Here is a 27086-nt window from a genome sequence, read left to right on the forward strand (position 1 = left end):
TGGTTTACTGGGCGACGCGGGAGTACTGGGTTAACGCGTGGACTCGATGATCTTAAAGGTCTTTTCCAACCTAAATGATTCTATGATTCTATACAAACTGATCAGCAATTAATATGAAATTACTAATGATTTGCATGTACTTTTGGCACAGTCCTATTATGTCCTACCAAATTATGCAGCAGCCCGTAATATTCTAATTCAAAATCCTAAAAATAGAATAGAATCATAAGAAGACTTCTGTTTAAAAAAAATACCTACCGCTATTTTCACAGTTGCTTCAGGTTTGTTTCGAAGTTGGATGCCAAAGAAAGATTTATCATAACTGTGGCATGAGACATTTTACAGCTTACATTTAAGCAATAATGGAATACAGTCAACAGTATAATGATATCAACGTTTCCTCTCTCAATAAACCAGGCTCTAATGTCCAAACTGGATTGTGAGCTATGGCTGAGTACCGAATAGCTCCTACAGAGTAACTACAGCAGTAAGTTACTTGAGTACAAGAATCTCTCCATAAAAACAAATTTTATTCTGTGGCACAAAGCAATAATCGCTTTTGCTGTTGATTAAATGTTGAAGCAAAGTTAAAGCATTTAATCAACTGCAAAGCCCATTTAATGTAAGTGTACTCCAACACTGTAGGCATTATTGATATTATATATGAAGAGAAAATGTTTATCCAATATATCTCACAAACCCACAATTTTCTCCTTGGAGGATTTGGAATGTGGCTGTGCCAATCTCTGAAAGCCTTTCTACTGATGCTGATGATTATTTAGGGTATGTGCTTTACATGAATAACTAAACAGGCTTCTACACAAATAACAATAAATAATTCTAATCCTTAGTATGTACGTAGCAGTTTCCATCCATAGGCCATCAAGTGCTTTAGAGATGAGTAAAAATTTCTGATTTTAAAAGACTTACGCTGGCACATCCCAAAGAGAGATGTTTTTTGGGAACACAAGGCAAGGCCCACAGACATGGCTACTCTCCCATCACAATTATCGTCTTGGCAAATTGAGACTGAACAGCCACGAGAATCCTCATCAGACTCTGAAGTGATGGCTGGGAAGAGAGACAGGGTCTAAAAATCTCAGATCCCATGCTCTAGGAAATTAATTTTTGAAGCAAGAGCTGGTCACTCAGTGAAGCAGGTTGGGCAGCCAGTATACAGATAACTTCTGTGGCTGCCCAGGGTTCTCACTTGTTCAAATTTTGGCCCCAGGGAAGAGCCTATTTTCCAATTTGTAGATGGACAAGTCTGTTTCCAAACACAGGTCACACTACTCTGCCTATGCATAACTTAGGCACAGTAAAACACTATTAAAAAGTAGTTTTAGATACCACACTTGCCCTTGAAGCTCTCTGCTTCTTTTGCCTTTTTGGAGAAATGAACAAACACAAGAAATGGTCAAAATAAACATACGGACATGTTACTAGGAAAACAGTGAGACAAACAGAAGGTAATTTTTGAGATGATAGAATAATTTCAAACAGGCTTATATATTTTCTCCCTGAAGAATATACTTTTTTGGTTCAAAAGCCAAAATAGATAATCTAGGTTGATCCAGAGCCTATTAAAATCAACAGAACCTCCCTTCTGACTTTAAATGACTGCAGGAAAAAATCACAGATTCTAAGTTCTTTGCATTGCACTAAAAAAAAAACAAAAAGAAGAAAAGCAAAGCATTCACCCTCAGTACATAAAACTGAAGTCAGAAATTCAGAAATGTGTTGCCAGTAAGACATTCTTGCAAATCATCTCCCACCACCCCACACAGCTTCCATCACATCTCCCAAATAAGGGCTAAGACACTCAAGACCATGAAGGGAACAGAGTAAATAAAAAGTTAGAATAATAATCACTGAAAATTCTTTCACCCCTAGAATTAAGTTCCCCCTTTCTTGCTATTATGCTTCTATGAGCAGATGCAGAGATGCCTCCAGATGGTGGGTGTATGGGACCTCCCAACCTAACAAGGGGGAACCCCTGTGACAGAGGGCTGCTGAGCCCGTTTTCCATATAAATGGCCTCAATTTAGCCTGATGTGACCCCCCCCGTAAATGCTACTCAACTCATGGCCAAGAGTATGGGGTCCATCTTGTCGGGACGTTGGGCTATTTACTTGGCCAAACTCTTGTCATCTCACCTCACTACTCACAACTCAGGCAGGACAAATTGAGGTTGCATGTCCCTGCATCTGGTATCTACCTCCAACCCAAGGGCTTTTCTCCTTAGAAACAAATAGGAACGAGGTAAAAGCAGAGAGGGAAAAGCAAATGTTTCCAAAAATACCAAGCTGAGTGATGAAACGGGGCAAACATGGAGATTAGTAGAAGGCATATAGGCAGCCGCTCACTTTAAGGACCTTAGCTTGTAACGAAAGGCAATATCAGCGTCTGGCAGGAGGATACCAAGGCCCATACGACTGTTATCAAGTCTGACAGCTTTGTTTTCCACTAGTTCTACATTGAAATGAGCCAATAGTATGAAAAGAAACATCTTCATCTCATTCATTGCGAGGAACCTCCCTGGACACATGCTGATCCCAGAGCCAAAGGGCATTAGGAAATACTTCAGTTTTCTTCCTGCCTTGTAGAATGTGGTTTTCTTCTTGCCATTCTCTATGTATCGATCAAACTTATACTCCTGAAAATAAAAGATAAAGAGAGAGTGCGCATGATATGTAACAAGGCAGTTACATGAGTTGCTTTGTTTGTACAACGGTAACACTTCTGAAACCCAGAAAATAAGATAAAGAGAAAGACAAGGAGCTGACAGCTTCTCCTTTTTAGTTGGTTCCCTCAAGTTTCATTAACTCACATTATCTTCCCTGCAAAGAACACTCCTTAAATCCACTTACTTAGCTTAGCCCTTTTACATCAAGCTCCTTCAACTTCTACGTCTCATCCACTGAACGTCTGGCCTATATTGATTGTAATTAGATTTTGACCGCTTTGTAGCAGGGACAATGAACCTTAGTGGAAGGACAATTTTCTTGTAAAGTATCATATGCGCTCAGTGTGGTACATACATCATGAATAAGGACAATCTGCCAAATTCTGCAAATGCCTATGAATAAATTAATGCATTGCACTGATCTTACTCTTGCAAGCTAGAGCAAAATCCATCCTTCTTTTGCACCCACTGGTGCAGATTATTCGAAAACCAGACCCGATGCTTTGCAGTCAATTTTCCCTTCGGTTGGAGATGGTTGCTGCTTAATTTGCCACATCTGACCTTCAAATGTTTTGCTCCGGAAGCTGTGTGCAAAGCAGGACAACCGCCAGTGATTGACCATTATAAAGAAGGTGCTTTCAAGTAAGGCTTGAGGTTGCGCTTGTAACCTACGTTCCATAAATTGAACATCTTTCTGACTATTTCCCAGTAACAGGATTCCTGTTTAGAGATAATTCATGTTTTTGAATGAAGGAGATCTGGCATCCTCACTCAGTCAACGGCAAATTAACCACTTACAAAATCCTCCTGCATGCTTTGAATAAAAATGACAGACACTTCTTGCTTATGGTCACTCATTAGCATTTGTCCTGCTTTGCATACATCTGCTATAGCGGCAGCCATTTGGAGCTGGCTGGGAACAAGTCAGTCAGACAGAAACCAACCTCAACTGATTAAAAAAACCCACACCACAATGAAAAATACACTGATACTGATCTACCCGTTAGATTAAAGGCTCTGAAAACCATGCACTGCAGGTCTTGCTGTTGAGAAAAAACAGTGGCTGGGGAGGTGGTCTATGAGAAAGGAAACAAGTACAAGGTGCACTGGAGGGGATGTAACTTTGGGTGTTGAAGAACATGAGCTTGTTTCTCTAAATGGCAGAGGCCTGGATTTTCCACAAAGATAAAGGTGATTATATGTGTGTTTCCACTGACAAGTAATTCTTTTTAGTCGCTTTGAACACCCCAGCCAAAAGGAAGCATGCCATTTTTTTTTTTCCTGGTAAGTTATTGCTTCATTTGAAGAAGCACAGTAACAAGTGAAAGCCCAGAATACCCTTTCTTCCTTAAAAAAGATTCACTTCCTGAAATGTAAAGCCTGCTGGTCTAAAAAAGCGCTGCTAAGTATGAACTGCAATAGCTTAAAAAAACAACCCAACCCAACCCAGAGCTCTTCACTTTGTTGGAACATTTCCACAAGGTGCACTCCTGGTGTCTGGAGCAATTAAGAACTGTGGTATTGTACACATAGACATACTGGGTCAAACCTTATGCTTTCTTTGTCATCTTAAGAGCCATCTGAGAGTTGTAATTGCTTTTAACAAAAAATAAATTGGTGTCTAAGGAATTGGGAAAGCAGAAAATGAGTATGAGACAGGAATGGAGCCAATGACAGTGACATGAAACTCAGGCTTGTGCTGTTGAAGCCCCTTGGGTTGGATAGTGTTTCCTTAAAAGCTAGTTCACTGGCTAAAAAAAGACTAATTTTTGACAATAAAGGAACTTTCAGCCATGCACAAGGCCTCCTTGGAAGAGACAGGGTGGTTCATGGCAAGGAAAATGTGAAGACACTGAGCAAGAACAGGCGAGGAAGTTCTGTGTGGACGGCCTGCTAAGAGTATTATGCAAATTGAGCAATCTCCTGTGATTGATGTAAGTCTCTCTCTGCCACATCTCATATTTAGCTTGGTTTGGGAAGGCACCATGTAGGTTTTCTGCAGGGTTTCCTGATGTTTCACTCTATGGGATTTGCAGAGTCCATTTACTGAGCTCTATAACTAGCTGAGTTAGGACTTAGGGGTTCACTTATCCACTTTATAGAAAACTGACTCATTTATTTAGACTTTGATGAGTGGAGAAAGAGGTCAACAATATATGCTTACACTTATACAATATGGTGCCAAAGCAAAAGATAGCTTGAACTTAAATTTATGTATCCAGGAGAAAAGCATTGCTACAAAATTATCTTGTCAAGCTGCCTGTTTTCCCAGGAAAGTTTTCCCTAAATACATGACAAGCTCAAGACTGCACCTTTCAAAAAATTCATTCTCCATCTCTATCTGATCCTCAGTAGTTATTGTTGAAAGCACACTGCATATTTTAAGAACCAAACAGAACAGTGATTTCCCCACTTTTCAAGAGGGCCCATGTGCTGAAATCAATGTACTGCAATGTGTGGATTGCTCATTCACTATCAAAAAGATAAAATATATGAACTAAAGCTGTACTGTGAAAGCTGAGCAGAGCTGATACTAAGCAGATATATTCAAGCAATGGAAATATGGTAATATATTCCGGCAATTATTGGATAAGGGAGGGGATCAGTTTCCACACTGATGCTTTTGGTCTAGGACCTAAACAAACAGATGGACTTTTGACAAATCAATAATGTTCTCCAAAATAAAGTGTTAAGAATAAAACGAGAAAAAGCTTATTTGTTAGTTGTTACTATTTAAGGATAGAAATATTAATCAACTATTTGCCAATTATGGATTATTTTTTAAAACCCTAATTTTCTCAGCGGGCTTTGTCTTCATTTTTGGGTGGGGACAGCCAGCAGAGCCCTCCTGGAGGTCATTTCCATTTTCATGGCTCCAGTGTTCATCCCGGTGACTATACCTTTCTTCTGCTAACTCCGACACGGTCCACACCTCCTCTCACCGAGGCTGGTCGAGCTCCTGCACAGCAAGATGCTGTCCCACACCAACAAGGCACTTGAATCTCATCTTTCCTCTGCAACATCATATCCTTGAATTCCCAAAAGGGAGAGCCTCAGGGAGAATGCCTCTAACATGGGTTTTCTATAAGCATGTAAAAAAATCCAGTTCCCTTCTTCTTTGGCTCAAACGCCAAGGATGAAAATCAGCATGGCTGGGAGACTGCCATTTGCTTAGGAAAACGGGGATGAGGAATGGATCAGCTATGAGCTCTTGCCTCTCAGGCAGAGGAGGCATTTAGCAGCCTCAGCGTGCACCCTCGCTCTTCCTCCATGGCACCCTGGGCTGGGGACAGCAATCCGGGGGAGCAACCTAGCCGAGACGAGGACTATTCAATTTGCATGCAGGTGGTGAATTTCTGAAGCTGTATTAAGGCTGAGGCAGGGTGGATTAATTTCGAGTCTTTGATATTCATTAACTCAAGCGTCAGAGAAAAATACAAGGAGATGACACAATTACCCTCCGAGCTTCGCTGCAAAGCAACAGCTTTACAGTCTCAAGTTCACAACACTCTACTAATTGATCAAGAAGGGGTGAATCCCTATGAAGGGAGGTGAAAAAGCATAAGGCTCAAGTAAGACATTGCTATTATAGGGCTTCAGAGAGTCAATGATGCTTTGGGGGCACTTAGCTAAATGGCCCACATTATTTGCTATTTAAACCACCTTCTATTATTCAGCCCTCCTTGGGTATCAAATGATCCACTGCCAAACAAAACCCACATTTAGCCTAAAGTTTATGGTAGTCAATGTGCAATTGTCAATTCCTTTGAAAGCAGTTGCAGTCAGTCTCATCACCATATTTCTCTCTTCAGGCCATGAATCCTTTGACCTATAGGGCCCTAGAAAATACATCTGAAAGTAGGAAGATTTGTTCCACAAGAAGGAACAGCAGTAAAAAAAAAAAAAAACCACAGATCACAAAAGGCTGGGCTGCTGCGATGCGCCTGGAGTAGGAAGAGTAGCACCAGCTGAATGTTTACCTTAGGATCTTCATAGACCTCAGGGTCCATGTGCAAAATCTGCGGGTAAAGGGCTATCCAGTCGCCTTTCCTCAAACCGACTTCTTGATTCCCTTCAAGCTTGAGAACAAAATCCTCCTGGCTGATGCGAATGTTCATGGAGGACGAGCACATTCGTAAACTCTCGTTTAAGGCACTCTCTGCGATTAAACAAAAGCGGAGGGGGGGGAAGCGTCAGAAATATGGGAGATGATTGGAAGTTATACATGGCTACAGCTGCTGAATCTCGACAGGTTTAGTAGGGCAGGCTAAAGGAAAAAAAAAAACCCACAAACCAAACATAAAGCAGAGGCCAGGAGGAGGCAATAAACAACCCCACAGGGCTGGGGCGGAGAGCCACGACACCGAACCTCCCGATGTGATTCTCACTGATGGTGCTAAGAAATCCTGTCGGCTGTAGGCAGCACTGAGTTTTGGGTGGAAAGTCATTATTCAGGCTTCACGTTGAAAACAACGCAATCAAAAGATGCGAACGCTTTACACATTTACATATATTTTGGAGGTTGCAAGCAAATACCAGCAAAAGCATCCACGGAGCTGTTTAGCTTGCCTTTTGAAAGCTGTTGGAGGTAATGGCAGGACTATATGTTAGAAAAAATCATTTCACTTGTTAATTCCATAGTCATTCTGAGGATTTTTAAATTTATTTATTTTCTTTTCAATGCGCTACGCTGCCAAATGATAGTGTCTGTTATGGTCAGAGTGAATGAAAGCAATTCATTATTTGCCTGGTAATTTTGAGAGAGAAAGACACTTTTAATTGGCCAAGAGAAAACAAAACATAGCCATTTCAGGCTTAGGGAAAGCAAGATTTCTGTCTCCACCATCACATCCTGGAAGGCTCCAGAAGCTGAATGTCCTTGCTTTCCCAGTGGCCTTCACCTTTTGCTCCTAGCACGACAGATTTTATGGCTAATTTCCGGCAATTTATCCTGGCAGTTTGAGGAGGAATTCCTTTGGGAATAATATGCATAATTTGCATAAATCATTCTGATAGCATGTATATCAGCATGTAGCCCCTGTCTAGGGCTGCATCTCTCACTTTGTAATCAAAACTGACTATTTTTCCACCAGCGTGTATGGGCGCTGTTATATGTGACTTGATTCCTTCTAATCATCAGTGTGAAAAATAGCCTAAAATAGGGTTTCGTTTGCACATAATAATCCATTTGTGTCTACATTTATGTTCTGTGATATCAAATTAGCCTTCTCTAAGTGTTCACCAAGGCACTGTAACTGCTGCACCCAAAAGGTTAGTTTATTAGAGACAGTAGCTACCCAGTGTAGATGCCTCTGAAAAAAAATAACAACAAACGTTCTTTCACTAAAAATTAAATCTGGTGCAGCATGCATAGCAAATAAAGTGGCCCTGGATGCTTTCTTGCAGGAGGTTTTTCCTTAAGCATGCATTTGTCTAAAGAAATGAGGCTGCGGTCAGCTTTGTGTGGCCAGCGCTGTGATTCAATGTGACGTACAGTGAGTCTGTGCATATTCTTTTGGACTGCCTTCGTTACTATAATCAGGCAGAGTCAAATCGGCTTGTTGGTGACGAAGCCAGAAAAGAACTCTGGTTCCAGAAGATGGCCTCTACTGCGGATAGCCACAAGGCACCTGACACGATAGATTTCAACTGGCAGCGCTGTGGCAACAAAACTTTATGCGGTACAAAGAAAGGGTCCAGCCTCCGCTCCCAGACGGTCTTCAACCTGCGGAAAATGAAGGTGGTAACTCCGCGCCAGTCCATCATTTGGAAACGGTGGCGACATACGTAGTGACAGCAGAAATCAAATGAGGAAGGGGGACAGAGAGGAAAAAAACAAAAGAAAAATAATTATTAAAGCGCCACTGTGAAATAGCAGGTTTACATTTAACCGCCCAAGCGATGCGGTCACATCCTATCGGCGGACATCCTCCCAGAAAGCACGGCAGTCCCTGCCCGCTGCCGGATCCCAGATGACAATTGGGCAGCATATCTTATGCAGAAGTTAATCACAATAATGGAGCACAAAGTGTGGCTTAGCGGTCAGATCGTAAATGACAAATCTGTTTTACCTTCCAGTACCAGTTATGTGTGGAAGGCGAGCTTGGCTCTCGCTCTGAGCGATCATGCCGATAATCATTAGATGACAAAAGTAATGAGTCACATTATGATCAACAAAGGAGAATGGAGCTTATATGGCTTTGCAGGCTCACATTAAAAAAATAGACAGTCAGCTTTCCACAAATGCTGGAGCTATACATTGAGAGGCACGACAACTGCACAATAAAACTGCAGCCTTTACTTGCAGTTGTCATAGTTCAGCAGACACCAGCCATCGCTGCTGACAGACCAGCTGGGTAGCTTGGGAGGCCTTCCATTCTGCACCGTGAAGTACAGTAAATTATCCAGCACGGTAGAGCAACATCTGTTTCTGTGCTTGTGCCGAACAAACAAGGCAATTTAAAGCATACCAAGGGATAACCAAGCAGCAAATGAACATGACCCTCATTTTTTCCCCCCTTCTTACACACGAGATGCTAAACTTCACTGTGCGAGCGCTACATAAAGAAGCCAGGCTGTTGTTTGATAAGGTGTTGTCAGAGAGATTTTACATATTTTCGGGGGGGTGGGGAGATAGAGATAGAGATAGAGATATCTCATAGTATTGTTATTCTTAGAATCCTCCCACTTCTCTCTTCGTTTCTCTTATACTAAAGCTAGCGCTCAGCTTCCAATTCATTCTAGATTTTTTTTTTTAAAACTGTTTCAATATACTTATAAATATTCAGTCTTTAAACCCTAATTTGCTATACTTAGTTCACATGCCTTCAAGCATTTGTCTTCCAATTTCCACTGAATAAATGCGTACTAATGAGAAATAGAGCAAGCTGCTGAGGCAAAGCTGGGTGACTTGAGCCTGGCCTGCCACCAGCTTGTGATAGGCAGGCAAATTGAGTTAAAATGAAAAGTCTTGTCAGCTGAAATACAACATGGTAGCCAAACAGCAAGCTGTCAATCATCCAGCCAAAACAAGGGACTGCAGGTAATAAAAGGTCATTGCGAATCATAAGTGCATTTGGCTTTCGTAGGCAAGTTAATTTTAATTAAACATGATCTCTATCTGTAAATGTTTTATAAAACTTATTGTGCATAATGGATTGTTAATTTTACACTAACACATAGCAGGTAATAGGGTACTATAATTATTAGAGTGTATTGTAGGAAAATAGCTATCGAGTATGCAAATATTTGGGGGGGGTCATTTACCCACAGGCATCACGGTGTGCCAACACAAACGATGATCTGAAACAAGTATATTTGCATCTTACTAAGAACTAAATGGTACTGCCCAGCCCATTCCAGGAAAATATATATATTTCTCTCAATCCAACCAATGATTTTAATGCTTAGCATTTGTGTTACAACTACGCGTTCCGTATTAGCTGGTTTGGGGTTCCTGCCCTTTCCTGTGTACGACACAATTTTTCAAGCTGTGCTCTTTTCACAGGAAATATCTGGGATTCAGCAATGACCTGGGGGAAGAATACTTCACCATATAAATGAATGGACTAATATTAAACAAACGAACTGACTAAACATGCCTAGCATTAAACATGCACTAAGTATATCTCTGCTTTACCCTTTGCATTTCCGTTATAACCATAAAAACCGACAGACCGTTCTCATGTGTCGTTTACCATATTAGAGCTCCGTTGTGAGCCATAACGACTAATAATGTATGTTACTGTGCACACAAATAGGCGCGGTTGGGTTTTGGGAAAAGTCTGACGTAGACAAAACAAAGTGTGCTGCCCCAGAAATGCCACTGGAAAAAAATAATCAGAGCCAGAATTTGCTAGTTTTGCTATGGGTTGAAAGCTTTTTTTTTTTTTTAATAAAAAATCACATACCTGTGCTTTGAATTTAGAAGTAAATCAGGCCATGTTGTTCCCTAGACCCAAAGAATCTGACCATAATAACAACGCTGCTTCCTGAGAAAGGCTTTTTAGCAATTCCTGCTTGTTCTCCATAGCATGAGGAATCCAAAAAAAGGCTCTTGTTATAGTAGGCCAAAAAGAGGACGGAGAATCAGAGTGCTTAAAACAGGAGAATGAGATGACAAGGTGATGAACATACAAGAATCCCACCTGGTCTGCCTTACTCGGGAGCAGGGACACAAATCCTGGTTTTCTGTGCTCTGGGTTGGCACAGGGAGTGAGAGGAAAGAGGAGAAGCTCAGTCTCGGAGGCTGGGGTCAGCGAGCTGCAAGGGCAAAGGCAGTGCTGGCCCACAGCCTTCCTGCAATGTGGAGATTTTTGGTGTGCAAGCAATGCAAATTGGGACCTTTGTCCCTCCTACACATTTATTAACAAAACATCCCTTTTCTCTTTCCACTGAAGCATGACTTTAATTCTCTTATGGTACAGATTTTTTTTCTATATTATTATTTTATGGGACAGTATCCAGCCCTTTATGACTTAAGTGCCAGAAGAATTGAAATCTAGCTTCTACCACATTATGTTTAACGCGATTATAAAATTTAACAAAAGTGTTACAAGAATACTACAAAGTAGGATGTGGCACTTTCCTCTCAACACATAAATCAAATGTTACCAAGGTACTTCAAGATTTCAAGGAGCAGCAGAGGAATGACACAGTTAATGTTTTAAACTGTTCATACCCTTTTGGACCAGATGGTTTTAGTGAAGTACATGCTTTTATTTTCCTTATTCCTACACTTCTGGGGTGCTTTGTTTTTTTTTTTTCTTTTTCTTGCCATTCCCATCTCTGTCTCCAAATACAAAATAATCTATCTCTTGATAGTTTCAATATTCAAAAATAGAGGAATATTGAACCTTTATGCTTTTATTCAGCTGTTGTCTATCCTGCTAACACTACCTATGGAGCCTTTCAGATGCTTAAAGGTTAGGTTCCTACCCTCTACACCCTCTCTCCTCCCTTGGGCTAATTTTAGCATTTATCTTGCCAGTGCCTGTGCACTAGCAAATGAAGTGAAACCATCAGCTGATGCTCTGAAGGCCTATCCAGCTCCTGGATCAAATGGCTTCTAACGGCAACTGGCAAAAGTCTCCCTCTGAAACACTGATCTATAATCGGAAGATCCATATCTCACTTAGAGCTCCCTTATTTTGAATCGAGGTACTTTTTTCAATACTGGAAACTCCATTTCTACTCTGTAAAGCTTTACCTTCTTATATTTTGTTCAGAGGCATTGCTCAACTGAAGCCCGCTTTAGAAGTCTTTTTGTTTTGTTAAAGAGAGAAAAAGAAAGAAGCTGCTGGTGAAAAAAATTACATTTGCAGTTTAAATACATTATCCCACTTTAATTTCCGAAAAGGGTCTTTCTTGGCAGTCCCATACAGAAGTATTTGAAATGCATTAACACTTCGGCAGATGCTCAGAATCAAACAACTTAATAGGCATCAACTTTTTTTCAAATAATTGCAAAGCTTCGATTTAGCCTTTTGCATACCTTGCATAGTTAATTACCTAGGCTTTAATGTTTACATGCAATGAGAGTATCTACAGCTATAAACTACATAATTTATAATTGATGTAAATGGGTGTTATTATGTCAATTAGGCAGCTGTGTCCTCCACCTTCTCAGTAAACAGAAATGAGTGATAAACCGAGTTTGCCGGGAGAGCCCCTCTTTTCTTCCTAACAGATAAAAATAAATTACCTAGGTAGACCAGGTTGTCCAATTGTTCTCTGGTGAGGTGGATGTTATACGTGGGCCCTCTCTTTTGACCTGTTGACTGCAGCAAATGGTCAATCTCGTCACGCACTGCTGCAAGAGCTTCTGGGTGCCGCAGAAGATAATACATGGCCCAGAATGTAGCTGGAATCGTGTTTCCCACAGAGGCCCACAGGAAGGCAAAATGATGTGCTGGGAGAAAATAAGTGAAAAGGAAGATTAATAGCGTTTATTACACTGATTAGATTTGCAGTGTGCTAATTAAAAGATGTTAGGACACAGACCCAGCCAAGGATCAGTGAATGCTAATGAGGACCAATAGGCTTCTGAAGTCTAATTTTCTGCTTAATGAGAATAGTTTGAAATGTAATGTCGGGGGGGTGGGGGGAATAAGGGGAGGAAATGCAGCTCAGTTATAATCTTTCTCATTATCACCATTAAGTATCTTGTTTTACCACCTCAGCACAAAAAAAAAATCAATTATCATAGAGGGTTGTTTCAGAGTAAAACATTTTATCATTAGCCAATTAGAAAGAACATAAAAAAATTTCAAGGTCGCCATTTTGCCTTTTTATTTCAAAGGTCTATAGTAAATTATTTTATTTTAGACAAGCAATCATTCATAAGTTTCCTACCTGCTTTGTCATAATCTCCAAGCAGCTCATATTTCTCAAATATATCTTGTCTGGCTTGGACCACTTTTGACCCTCCCAGCCATTTTGTCATGTTCTGAAGTAAAAAATGATGTATAAGCTCCTTCCGAACCTTCTTGGTAGCTCCTAGCAACTCAATTGGTATGTTTGCAGCTAAATAGGGAAAGCTGGCATCAAACTTGATAAATTTGTCTCTGATTTCACTAATAACTTTGTGGCCATCTGCAGCAGGAACTCTTCCATATAGTGTTACAAAACTGGCTTCAAACATTACAGAGCAGCAGAATTTGTACATTTTTTCTGTTTCCCAATCTGTTGCTTGTGAGCATTTCCATTCAAATACATCCTGGAGATTTTTCATCATGTGGTCAGAAATGATATCCAAAGGTTTGCCTTGTAGATACTGGTAGATTCTGTGCAGGTTTTCCTTGAGATCGGGGAATTTTCCTTTCGACAAGGCTGGGTAGTCGAAAGTTTTGGAAGCCATTTTATCAGCAAATTCATGAAATTCAAGTTGCTTGCTATTTCGGATGACATAGACATATTGAAATGGGTCCATGATAAAAGTAATATATCTACCTAAATAGAAGAAAAGAAAAAAATAGAGACACGTGCACTTTCATAATCTGGTGACACTTCAGAAGTAATAACTGAAAACAAGCCAATGTCTGGAAAAAAAGCACGCAGAAAATCCCCAAAGCAAAGATCTGTGAAGAAATCTGCAAAGCAAAAAAAAAAAAAAAGAAAAAAGGAAGATGTAACAAGTTTTATTTAGATTCTCTTTGTCAGGATGCAGATTCCACCTGTGTACACTTTTATGGCTCTTCTAAAATCAGTGTGAAGCCATTTCCATGTAGACTGATCTACCAGGTTTGCCAACAGCAGGGTGTGATCTCTGCTATTGTGGCACTCTGAAATAAATAATTTACTACTCTGATATAATTCATGAAAATACAATGTGGAGTCATAGCAGCATTTGAAAATTGTAGGTTTTTACCAGCAGAAAGGGAGAAACACACACATTTCACCCACATGGAGGAAAGTGAAGGCAGGGGCCAGAGTGGAAAACATGCCACCTAGGCAGCTTTTTTTCAAGCAGGTGACACAGAAACTCGAGATCTGCCAGTTACGGCTTTAACTGCACACTGCAAACCCCCAACATTTAAAGCCCCTCTCACACCTGCTTTTTTCCTGAAGTTGTGCTAACTTTTTGTTAAGAATGTGCTTGGTATCCGTAACATGACTACCTCGAGATTTGATTTTGAAGCCATAGGTTACAATGGAGTAAGATACCATTTTTAACATGGGTGCCATTTTGGGTTAGACACTGTCCTAGCGCTATCATCCATTGTGCCAGAGTGCACCGGCAACTTCTTACCCTTCCCGAGGTACTCAGTGAGGTGACACAGCCATACCTTCAGCTGCCTGGACGGAGGAACAGGATTGCATCACGTTTGATGCTTTTTCAAGTTGCCCATGCCAGAAAAATCCTGCAATTTCTCCCTAAACTTTAAGTCAACTACTGAAGAAGAGCATTTTGGTGAACTATCATGAATCAAAATGCTAACGCTCCCAAAACTCAATTAAATCTTAACTCTTTATAGATGATTCCCATGTTATGTCTAAATTTAGAGATCTTGATTCTTAACTTAATGGAGAGGTGCATTAGGGAAAAAGGGTACCCATCAAAATGTACACGCCCTCTGTGAAATATCCCAGTTATAAACTCGGGAAAATAGTAAAGCTTCCAGCACTTACAGTCTAATTCTGTCTCACTAAAGGGACAAATATCCTTTGATTTTAATGGGAACACTACATGCTTAACTGAGGACCAAATTTGGCTCTGTGACAGATGTCCTGAGATAAAGTAGTCACTACCACTAAAAATGTCAACAAGTATCCATGGTTACCATATAGTGGTATTTGAATTATAATAGTTATTCCATATTCTGACTTGTATATACACACACCATGCTCTATGGTAAATCTGGGTGTGCTGTGGACTTCCTCTGCAATTACCCTCCCAAAATACCCCCCCCCCCCCGATTACATCCACTGCAATCCCAGCGAACCAGTAAGGAAACACAAGGGATAAATCAAGACAGAATTAGACCCCCTTTTTTTTGTCAACAGCCTGTGAAGGTTTTTAAGGTACTCTTAGAGTTTGCTTTACTGTAACATAACAAATCATCAATGTAAATTAATTTTAAAAGAATAAATATATGAAGAAACCGGCATGAAAAAAAGATCATGAATTCCCAGTCTTCTTTTCTGACCATTTCTTCCTTCCCAGACCAGAGAGGCTGACAGGAATTTTTAGTCTCGACCTCTGCAGGATCTTTTTTAAGAGTCCTAGAATTGCTCTCCCTTTCCAGCTTTCACCCACTGTCATGCTCTTTATTGAGGCTACCATCTTTGCGATCAAAGCTTGGAAAGAATGCCCATTGGAGCAATTTTTAATAAATAGATTTGGAGTGTTATTAACCCTAAAGTTGAAAGCTGGCTTCCTAACTTTGCATTTACAGGGTAAACAATTTAAGTTAAGATTTTTAATTAATATTAATTTAAACCATCTGTCCACCATCTGCTTATTTCTGATGCAAAATATGAGTTTCTTTGTGATCTTTAATCAGACACTTAGCAAACGCACATCAATTCTTATAATTTTTAAGTAAGAAAATTATTTTCAGCAAATGAGTTTTCAGACAAACAATTTTAGCAATAATTTTAAATCAAAACTCACTCAACACTGGCACATACTCTGAAAAAAAAATCTCTGAGAAACAGAGTATCACAGATCCTGATTTTTATTATTCTCATCAGGTTCCTGGTAGCAAAAAGTAAGTATGTACCAAAATAGAATTCATTTTGTAGAACCAATTCAGGCTCCAGAACACATCAATGCAAGTCAACAATATATATAAACACATAAAGCAAAATACTTTTGTTACCGCATTTAATAAAGGTCTATATAGTCAGAAAAGTGGAACCCCTCTATAACAAAGGCAGCTTGTTTATGTACCTCACAGAGAATCGAATTTTAGATCTTTTAATTAGAAAAAGACTAAAATCTAGAGCTAATTAACTGCAGTCAGTAAGTAGTTGTTGTGAGAGTGGGTATGGGAGCTTTTAGCAATTACAGTCATACTCGCACACAGATGCACTGCGTGGCTACACCGGTTACCCCAGTCTCTTCCATACAGGAACAGATTGCTAATTACAAAACCATGCCCCAACACCTCCTCTACCCTGAGCAGCAAACATCCGAACTGGAACAAACTTTCTCACCTCAAGTTATGATTTTAAATTTTATAAGTGTCAATATGGTTCTTAATTTTGCTTTTTAAATCCTGTCGTTGTCCCTGATGAGGTCTCTTCCCACTGATTGTCCCTGGTGGTGTCAGAGACCAACAAATGCAAATCTTTCCTAAAGTTACCAGTTATTATTCGGTATTTTAAAATGCAGCTTCCCCCCTTCCCTCCCATGCCTTTCCATTGCAGCTAATGCCAAGAACAACCTCTTAAAAGTAGCCTTTTCTGAAACCGAACCAAAATCTTGATGCTCATGAGTTTCCACCAGAGTACCGGTACAGGTAAAAATGCTAGATCAGCCAAAAGTGGAGGCGTATCACACGGTCCATGAATCAGGAAGCCTTAAATATTGACGGTATTTATATAGAAACCACTGGGGACCAAGCCTTTCCTTGTTAGATTGTAAAAAAATCCTTCAACACAAAAAACTAAGTAGACGTGTCCATACAGAAATGTCACACTCCAAATTCCAATAGTTTAAGTCACTGAGCTGTTTTATTTAGTACCGTAGAAAAAAGTCAAAATAAGAGATGTATGCCTGTTTCTGTAAAAAGCTCTCTGATTTTTTTTTTTAATATGGATACAGAGAATTCATATTTCCCCCGCCAATCCTTCAGTCTGCATTACACCCATGCTGCAAATAGCCTGGTTATCTCCCTTTAGTTTATACAGTCTCCTAGAAATAGAAGATTGATGTGGAAAATATGAAAATTGTCAACTTTGGTAAATCCGAGCATAGAAGCCAGTATTTGTATGATAGTTAAGAAATTACTCTAATAATGCATTCTGGAGCTTTTTAATGCTAATGATGAAAGACAAGCATTTCAGATGGCATCTAATGATGGATGTTATTTCGGTAATGCTTGCGGCAGGCTTCAGCTTGGTAAGGAGTTAATGTAAATTACCTTTTGCCTAAGAGAGAAAAATGTGATATGTTACTGTAGGTGTATCATGATTTAAAAGAAAAGAATGACTTAGCAGCAGTATTCGAAAAAGCAAGTGTGCTTAGTAAAAAACCCTAAGATTATTTTATTAAAAGTTGATTTAGTCTCAGAGAGAGTGTTGTAAGGTTCGGTATCATTCCTAATAACTTGTCAGGAAAAGGAGACAAAGTTTAATCCCGAGAAACAATGACAAAACTGTTTGAAGCTCTTTAAGTTCTTACCTAGCCGTCTGCCTATGCTGCTGACCCTTAACAAGCAGAGAGGTTGGCTTGGGAAGTGTGATCATCTCAACACCACAGACTCTCTCTCTCCTTCTCCTCCTTATTCTCTTCTTTTCTCTCTCTCTTCCCCCCCCCCCCCAAACATTCTTTTCTCTTCTTTTCCCCCCCCCCCCCCCCCCCCCCCCAAGACTATCGCATTTACGTAATCGTCCTCTTATTAGGGAGATTCTGCTGAACTGCTGACAATGATGTACAGTGGTGCTTCGCCAGCGTGACGTTTGGGGAAAACGATTCTGCTGCACCACCACACAAAACCAATTAGAGAACTATTTTCTGCGACAGGTCAGGAATTTACATTGTTTCTCATAGAAAGATGTGCTTTTTAATTTCTTTATTAAGATGACATCCATGTCCCTTGCGACTCTTAGGGATGACAATCATTTGCTCATCACATGGGAAAGTACAATCAGCGAAATCGCATTACCGGTACGGGGCAACGCCAGAAACTCCAAGCATCGTTCCGCATTTTCCAAATGAACTAGTTTGAGAACCAATAATTAGAACAATATATATTGTTTGAATTTTTTGACAGGACCTTTAGACACCCACCAGGGGTAAAGTAATGATAGTCCATATACAGCAGGCTACGCTATGTTTGCCGAACATATAAACATTCATCTTTGTCAAATCAGTAAGACATATAGAAATCCCGTACGTCTTCGGATCAGGACATGATAGGAGGTACTAACTAGCTTTGGCTTCTTCCTTGACTTGTGGATGACAAACTGTTTCTCCTTAGTGAATTCTTGACGGTCAGTATTTTTATACCAAAAAAGAGAACTTAAAGTGGTATCTCTGACATGACAAATTCACAAAATCAAAGATTTCCCGGCATAAGGCTGAAATGATATCCAGAACTCACTCCATCTACCTCAGCCTCTGTCAAGGAAGGTTTCCTCAAAATACCTGAACACAGGGAGATAAGTTGAAATGGAATTTTGTTTACCATGCAAATAGAAATTTGTGAAACTAAATTACACTCATAGATTGCTTAAATACACAAACCTCTAAACATAGTCTTGCATAAAATAATAAAGAGGTGAAAGAGAAATAAATATTCGATTAAACACATTAAGGATTCTGAAGTAGGACTGCATCTGGTTTTATGAATGTACTAAGGTAGTCTCTGAATTATAATTATTAATCTGTATTTGTAAGAAGCCACAACTGTATATAGTATGAATGTACATTAACAATAAAAAAGACTGCATTTCAACAAAAGTTGGTCTTGTGTCAAACTCACTTTCAAGATGGAAAAAAATCTGAGCGTACCAGTTTCCAAAGAAAAAACCCTGAATGAATAAAAAAATCACACATTTAATAGCAGTAAAAATGCTCTTCCAAAGGAAAAAAAAGAACAGATTCGGTAACAGGAAGAAAAATTTTATTAATTAAACATACGGCTTGCAATTTAATTAATTGACTTTTGAAGAAAAAAAAATTGTTGCAAAATACTACTTATATGGAAATATAAAGCTAATGCTACTGCCATGAAATTGCAAAGCAAACTTTATACTTTACACTTTACATTTTTATTTGAAACTCCGTAAAAATACAGGAATAGCTAAAAATGAGATAGGCTTAACTCTAAAGTTGATCATTTGAACAAGGATATCAGCATGTAAAGGGGCAAAAGATCCATTACATCCACCTACACTAATAAGAGTTCGCCTTTTTCTGAACAGAGGAAAATACTGAATTTTAAATTGATTTTAGTAAAAACTACATCTGTGTGTATATATATATATGTAAATTTATATATTTAAGTTTCATTCAAGATTCCAGTTTCATTCTATGTTTTTGTTCTACAGCTAAGTGTCTACGTGAATTCACTCAAATGTTTGTATTCGAGCTTGTGTAGTAATACAGCTATAAATACAGAAAGCAGCAAGGTTATATCATACTTTATTATATTGTTATTTTCAGTAAGCATGATCAGAGTAAGAGGCTGGCAACGGGAAGTTTCTGTGTTCCAGTCCTGATTGTATCACTGAGTCAATGTGTCATTCATTCCCTTGTGTTCCTGTCAACCAGTTGTAAAATGTGTGAGAACATATTCTGCACTTTTTTTCTTAAGTGTTTTCTAAATTTAATCTGATTTTTTTCTGTGCGGTGTCAAGATGATGTTAGTTCTCCCTTCTTTAGGAAAAAAACCCCACAATTAAATGTGCTGGCAAAAGCTATGTTCATACATTACATGCCTACAAATTCTGTCAATATGCATATATACCTATAGTTGTATATAAATCCACATGCTCATAATTATATCCTATGGATACTTATTATGCATACAATATATGTGAATTTAAGTAATTTTTATTGGCCTATGCTACACAAAAATGTTTTTGGTTAAGGAAGATTCTAAACTAAACATTTGAATTAGTGTTTAACTTCACTGATGGAAAAAAATCAAGAGAAATACTAAAATATTTCTCACCGGCAATATGTACAGTGAAAATATCTCCAAGTTTCTTTTGCTGATCCAGTAAGAATTTGAAAGCATCTTTTCTAAAAATCAAAGCCTTCCCAAGGTAAGGAATCCAGCCATTTATTAGTGGGGGCTCTCCAGTCTTCCTGTGAAAAACAGAAAAAAAAAAAAATCAGGAATTAACTTTGGCATGAGAGCAACTCACCTCTATATCTATTTATATATTCCACTTAGACCCACCATCTACAGATATAATTCTTGCAATGTATAATATGTTGTACAGAAAGTTCTTCAGATATGATGGCAGGTTAAATCTAATCACACCTCTGAGCACAGAAGGCTCTGTGTGGTGATTAGGAAAAATAAGTGAGAGAAATTGAGATGCATTTAACTACAGGTCGTCCAGTTATTACCATCAAGTTACGAACACAGAAAAATGACATTCGGTAGAAAATCTCCCAGCAAAGAGTCCTCTCATTTTCAATATTTGGCGTGTCAGAGGAAGATGTATCGGAAGGCAATTATGACAGATTTAGGTAGATAGGATGCCGACAAACCACACAAAACAACTAGCCTTACAGATAACGTTTTAAGAATTTCAGTTTACCAGCACACAGACCAGCTACCATTCTAACTAAATATCTTTGAAATACAGAATAATAATAGAGGCTGCATATTTACCATAATAAATCTTAGTCTCCGTATATTTATAGTCTCCTAAGCTAGGAACATGTATGAACAGTTTAAGATGAAATTCTAGATAATGATATTTGCGTCCCAGTCTAAAAAAGCAGCCACGGTGTGTTAGTTATGTTTATGGAATAGTATAAAATACCTTTTAAGAATCTAGTGAGTTACATTTTCCTTTAAAAAGGAAAAAAGATTCCCACACTGTCCTATTCCTGACTGCAAGTAAATGTCTTTCCTTCGTGCTGGTCTTTAGTTGCTTGAATCTGATTTACAACAAAGAAACATAAAGCGTGCTTGCTCTGGAAAGGATTAAAACAAATATTCATGAACAACTCTGCTGCTACATCCCATCTGTGAAGGTGACTTATACTACATGCAGAACAACTCATTCTGATTAAACACAAGATATTTACTAGCTTGGATCTAATCAAAGATCAAGGGATCACAAGCTTTACTACTATCATACACAGCATGGATTTTTATGTAGCTGGATTAACCCTATCATAGTCACATTCTCCCTTGAACCGCTGTAACAGAAATGAAAAAAAGATCAACATAATAAGCTGCATTTAAAATTTTTATTTTTGTAATTAAAACTTTCTGAGCTGGAAATTACAAGGGATTTGATCTCTTACTTTAAAAAGTTGCTATAAATGTAATTTACAGATAAACAGATGTGGCCAAACCGAGTTGCATATCTCGTTCTCTTTCTGTTTAACTGACTACTGACTATGTGAGCTTTCAAGAACATCCTTTTGTCCTCTGGAAAACCAGTAAACCTTCTGGTCCAAACCCGACACCCTCACAGCCGACACATTTGCCCTGGCTTTTTCATTTCTTTGGGGTTTGTGATTTTGGGGTTTTGTTTGTTTGGTTTGTGGTGGTTTTTTTTTTTATTGTGGAGAAGGTGGAGTGCCTCTTTTTTCAATACCTCCTATAAACCACTGCATTATCCATCCTCTAGCAGTCAAATAACAACACTATTTACTCGAGTGGTCCAGAAAACTTTGTAACGGTTAATTCTGTATTAAGCAAATACAAGAAAAGAACTAATCTGAGATTACACGAGAGGGATCACCAGCCCTGGAAGCGTAACAGCCCACTCGATACCCTCAATTATCCTCTCCAAGCCCATAAAGAATCTGGATGATTTACCCATTTTCCCCCCCTTCCAGACTATTAAGTCCCGAGAGCGGCCTCCTTTCACTTCCCAGGCTGGACACTACATCCTGTAAGTAGCACCCTGACAAATATTTAGATAGGCTTTTTGTCATCTTCTAATTGAATGCATCTAATTTCACCCTCCACGTTCTGTCATTCGGTCAGAAGCTGTATTCTTCACAAGCTCTCCGCCGGGTAAAAAAGAGGCAGCTCAGAAATCCAGGGGAAAATTAACTTAATGCTCCAAGTCTGCAGGATCACATCAGGGAGACATTTTGCTATCGCAAAGACGTGAGGGTCATCGTTCGCTTCAGACATGTTTAGCTCAGCAGCAATAAGCTTAACACTGTTAAACGCCGTGTCAAGGCTACGCGGCTTTCAGAGGAAAATATAACACCAGTTCAACTTACGACCCACAGCAGACTGATAACAGAAATGTGTCTTCATTTCTAGCTTTCCTTCTCTTTGGAAGATGGAGGTCATCTTCATGACTTATAGATGCCTGCCAACACACAGCAAAGAAAAGAGCGCCACGTATATTTTAGTGCCTCCCAAAATACAATGCTTCGCTGCACAAACTTTTAAGCAGCGCAGTTCAGCTGACCCCGGCTTCCTTCAGGACTCTCACCCGCATCCCGGGTACCTCCAGGAGTTCCCATCGCCTTCAGATGCTACACTGAACCATTAATAAAGCCCACAGAAGCTTCTACTGGTTAATTAATTTGTTGACAAACTTTAACTCTGGACTCACAGCTGTTGTAAAATTTGATAATTAGGCAAAATATTACGAATGTTAAAGTTAAATTTTTCTCAGGAGATAATATATATTTTTGTATCAAATGTAAAATATAGTTAAGAAATATAAAAAAGCAATATGAAGTGTTTTGATGGCAATTTAAGACTGCAACTTTTTTAATGGAAGCATTCAGAACATCTTACCAGATTACGTTTTATTCAGTCCTGGTTTAACTGCTTAAATTCTAACTCACTTACACCTCATAATATTCCCAGGCCTTTTCGCTCCACATTCCTGTTTTTTACAGATTGGGCAGGTTTTGGTTATATACAGGAATATCTTCACTTATCTGAGAAACCTCTCTAAAGTCAGTAAGACTCAACAGACAAATTTCTCACGTATGTGAGTGAATTTTACAAATAAAGCATCAGCAACATGTCCAATGCAATCTATAAGTAGACGGATCAGTTACAAAGTGGAGGGAAAGCATTGCAGTTGTATCATCCGTCATTGTTAAATGGATAATTTCAAATGGCATTATGCAAAAATCAGCTGGCTACAAATACAGCCCGTAAACAGAATGAACAGATTTTGATAACCGTAATTTTTCTTTGCTTTCACAGAGAAAAGATACTTCCTTGTTAGCAAGTAATAAAGTTGAAAGTAATAAAGTTGAAAATACTCGATCAAAGAAGGAAAGTTTTGGAGTTTGTTTACAGTTTCCTTAAGGGAGATTTTTCAGCTCACCCAAAACACAGAAGTCACTGACTCAGGTGTGATTATTTAGCTACTGAGGTAAGGCAGTATTAAAAAATGTGGATGTTGTACCTATGTCTCACTTGCGCTAAGCAGCAGTGATGCAACAAAGCAGGAGAAAAATTGGCCGCAACACAAATTACATGAAAAATGGATTAAAAAATTTATTTTTTAAATTCAACATCTCTAAACATTATGTTTTCAATTAGTGAAAGGGAATTATTTGGAAAACCCAGATAAGGTAATTTGTTAAGCTCTCTGAACATTAACATTTTTTTTAATTGTAAAGAAAATACCCTAAAGATTCACAAGCAAATAGACTTTGTCAACATTATCTCTCACAGAAATATTGTTGCTTTATAAAAGCACACAAGACTATTCTTTTGCTGGTTACACCACTTCGGCTCCTCTGCAGTGTAGGGCATAGGATCAGCGTAAATGAGAGGAGAATCCTTCTCATTTCACTGGTTATTTGTATTCCAAAGGAGCAGATGCCTTCCAAATTATGCAAAAATCCACAGTGCATCTCGTACTATAGCAGATGAACAGGTTAATTTTTCTCTTTGCACATAATAAATCATAAGTGCTTTAACACCCGTAGTCGCATTTCATGAACATAAACCTTCTGTTTAATAATGTCTGTTTACAACTAGAATCAGACATACAGTAATCTCTTGCCTGGGATAAACATTAATCCAGATCTGTCTAGAAAAATTATACAATTCATTACCATAAGTAATCTCTATTGTGCCCTGTGCTTAACCTTCATCTTTTTTCCTGTCCTATAATCTTGCAAATCCACCGGTGGTGTATGATTGGCATCTGGTGTTAACGCAGCCTTCACTGCACACAGCGCAGCTGAAGAAGCCCTACATGAACACGTCACTCTGCAGGGTACCACCGGTTCAGCTGACCACTTCTCAACAACTTTCACCAAAGGGTGAAAAAACCAGCAAGCTGGGGAGAAAAAGGTCTAACAACATCGTTTGCCACTGAGGGGTCATTTTCACTTTCCAAACCATTGTCGCCGTCCACAAAAGTTAAAGGTATCGGTCTGATTTTCCCATAGCATCTCTGGTCAAGCCATCACATACCACGTCCAAGCTGGACGTGCTGGGGGACTTTAAGGAATGGAAATGGATGGGTCCAGAAGTAGAACAAAAGCTATTATGAACATGTCAAGGCAGTTTGAGATTATTCACAGGCTCGATCACAATATTTAAGCAACAAGACATGACAGACAGTGTCTTTCCAGGGGCTTATGAGCACTCTAACTGTGAGGAAAAGAATGAGGCCAAAGGCTTCAACTCCAAGAAAGGTAATCCCCAGAAATGTGGTGTCTGGAGTGTCTTCTTGTATTATGAGAGAGAGAACACAGGAAACTTAGGACAGGAGAAAGCCAGTATGTCTATCTTCCTATTTTTTTTTAATTTAGCAGTTACAGTTTTTCCCCCAGACCTGCTCATAGCATTAGGTGTTTTGTATCTATGAGGACAGAAAAAATATTCTCTTCCAAATATTTGTCCACAACACAATTTTTTGATACTTATAAAATTATGCATGCCTTAAATACCCTGTCTAGATTATCTGCCTCAGTGACCTCCTGGAACTCTAAATTTTCCAGGTTGAATACATGCAGTATGAAAAAGTATTCCCTGCAGAACGAGCCAGACGAGAGTTTTACAATATACAGTCTTCTACCTTTGAATTCTCAGCTTACATACCTCCTACAGAGGCAAGGACCAGATGCTCCTCCTATCTGATCACTATTTGTAGGCTTATGTGGGGTAAATGGATGCATCAGGCCAACTCTTGACAGAGAGATGCAGACATGGATTGACCCAGCGAAGAAGAAGAAACAAGAGCCCTGGGATAGAAAAAAACTCACGCTGCCGCCGCCTATGCTTTTGCCTAGGTAAAGTCATTTCACGCTGCAGTACTGATAACCTCCTCTTTTTCATTAGGATAAAGATCACTTGTAAAAAAAAAAGGAAAAAGGCTCAGGAAAAAGTAGCAAATACACTTTTGAGCACACCAAGGAGAGAAGGGTTTATCTATGCTCCCGAAAAGAGCAGTACAGCAAAGACAGACTCTAGTGGTAATGTGAGACAAACTGGGAGAAATGCTGATGAAAACAAACCAACCAACCAGTGAATTTTTATAGTGATTTTTTTTTTTCACAGAAAGATGCAATCCTTTTGTTGAAAGTTTTTAATGTCAAGAACTTCTGGGATTTTAATAATTTTTTTTTTTTTTTTCTGTAAAAGCATACAAGCTTTTTGTTGCTAAGATCTCTAACTTGTATTGTAATCTGTTCATCACAGAAGCCTCTTCTTTTTTCTCTCTTCCAGTAATTTCATTTGGGTCATCCCCAAATATGAAAAAAATACCAAGTCATTCAGTAGCTCTGAAATATCGCTCTCTAGGAAATCTTATTCCTTTGCAGTTTTTTAGGCTAAATTATCTCAGCAATTGTAGGTTGACATTGTACATACCAACTCTTCACACTTCAAACTTGTGTGTTGAAGGACATATCCATAAATTCAACCACTACCTGTAGTGACTGATTGGGACATTGCCTAAAAAGCCAAAAGGCAAGTAAATACCATTGTGGGAAAGAAATCTGAACAGTTTTAAAATGGAAACCCACTGAAAAAACCCTTTTGGCTCAGGTTTTATCAGAGGCTGAAAATTCCCAGAAAGGTCCTACACAAAATGTAATGTAAAGTTTCATAACAGCCAGGGTAGGAGTCACGGCGAAGACAAGACCTCGCCAATGCGACAATAATTCAGCAATATTAAAAGTTAATATAAATTCAGTGCTTATGGCCCCATCCTTGAAATCCTACTTTGTTTCTGCTGTGGATGAGGTCAGTGAGAGCAGCCACAACTACGCAACACTTTCCCTGACCAAGCTCAAGGTTATTCTATTATGTTTTACATTTGAGATCACTTGCCCAGCCCAGGGCTTTTCCTTTCTTAATTCAGGTTTAATCAAAGAAAAATAGGCTAGGAAGGGATGATGAAAGGTTACTTATTCCATGCCTTGTATCCCAGGTAGGGTTCTGTGCACCAATATCTTCCCTCATATTTGTCTATGCTGTTCTTGAAGATACTCAGTAACGGAGTCTCTACAGTGTCCCCAAGAAATCTGTCCTTATTATCAGAACATTTCTCTTCACATCTAACCTTTATCTTCATGTCGTACCTCAAGCCCGCTACTTCTCATTCTGCCTGCGAAGGATAAGAGAATAAATGATTCCCTTCACTTCTGCAGAGCACTTAATGTATTTAAAGGTACTGATCATGTTCTCCCTTAGTCTTCTTTAGGTTAAACAACCTGAATTTCTTCCAGTATTTCCTCATAACTATTTTCTAGACCTCTACATACTTATGTGACTCCCCTCTTGATTTTCTAACGTTAGCCCACACCTTTCTCTACGGCAGTGTCCTGCACTGAGCTCAGCAGAGCAATTAACTCTTCCATCTCGAGGGCGACACACCCGGCTTTGCCTCCCGGCATAACCTTGGCTTTCTGTGCCAAATCACCACCGTGTTGACAAAAACCCAGCTTGGGAACCATTACAGCCCTCAGCCTTTTCCCAGAGAAAAGATCGTGGTCCTGTCCAGATGCTGTTGATTAGTCCTCTGTGTTTTCCAGTTCACCATTTGGAATGCTAATCCCTCCTTTGCAGGCTTGCAGCCGCTCCTCTTTTGGTAT

At 39.1% G+C, this 27086-nt stretch overlaps 1 protein-coding gene across 1 annotated transcript; it reads right to left on the reverse strand.

The window, feature by feature from the left end:
- Window positions 1-2062: 2062 nt before the first annotated feature.
- LOC103923796 (25-hydroxycholesterol 7-alpha-hydroxylase) lies at window positions 2063-26641 on the reverse strand. Its single transcript, XM_009332221.1, has 7 exons — window positions 26635-26641; window positions 21224-21230; window positions 20032-20168; window positions 13040-13636; window positions 12390-12596; window positions 6667-6845; window positions 2063-2656 (listed from the first exon to the last, which is right to left on the reverse strand). Coding segments are annotated over exons 2-7 (1416 nt in total). The 5' UTR covers window positions 21226-21230; window positions 26635-26641; the 3' UTR covers window positions 2063-2362.
- Window positions 26642-27086: the final 445 nt, after the last annotated feature.

The sequence above is a fragment of the Pygoscelis adeliae genome, unplaced genomic scaffold (genome assembly GCF_000699105.1).
Source record: "Pygoscelis adeliae isolate BGI_AS28 unplaced genomic scaffold, ASM69910v1 Scaffold329, whole genome shotgun sequence".
Taxonomy (NCBI): Eukaryota; Metazoa; Chordata; class Aves; order Sphenisciformes; family Spheniscidae; genus Pygoscelis; species Pygoscelis adeliae.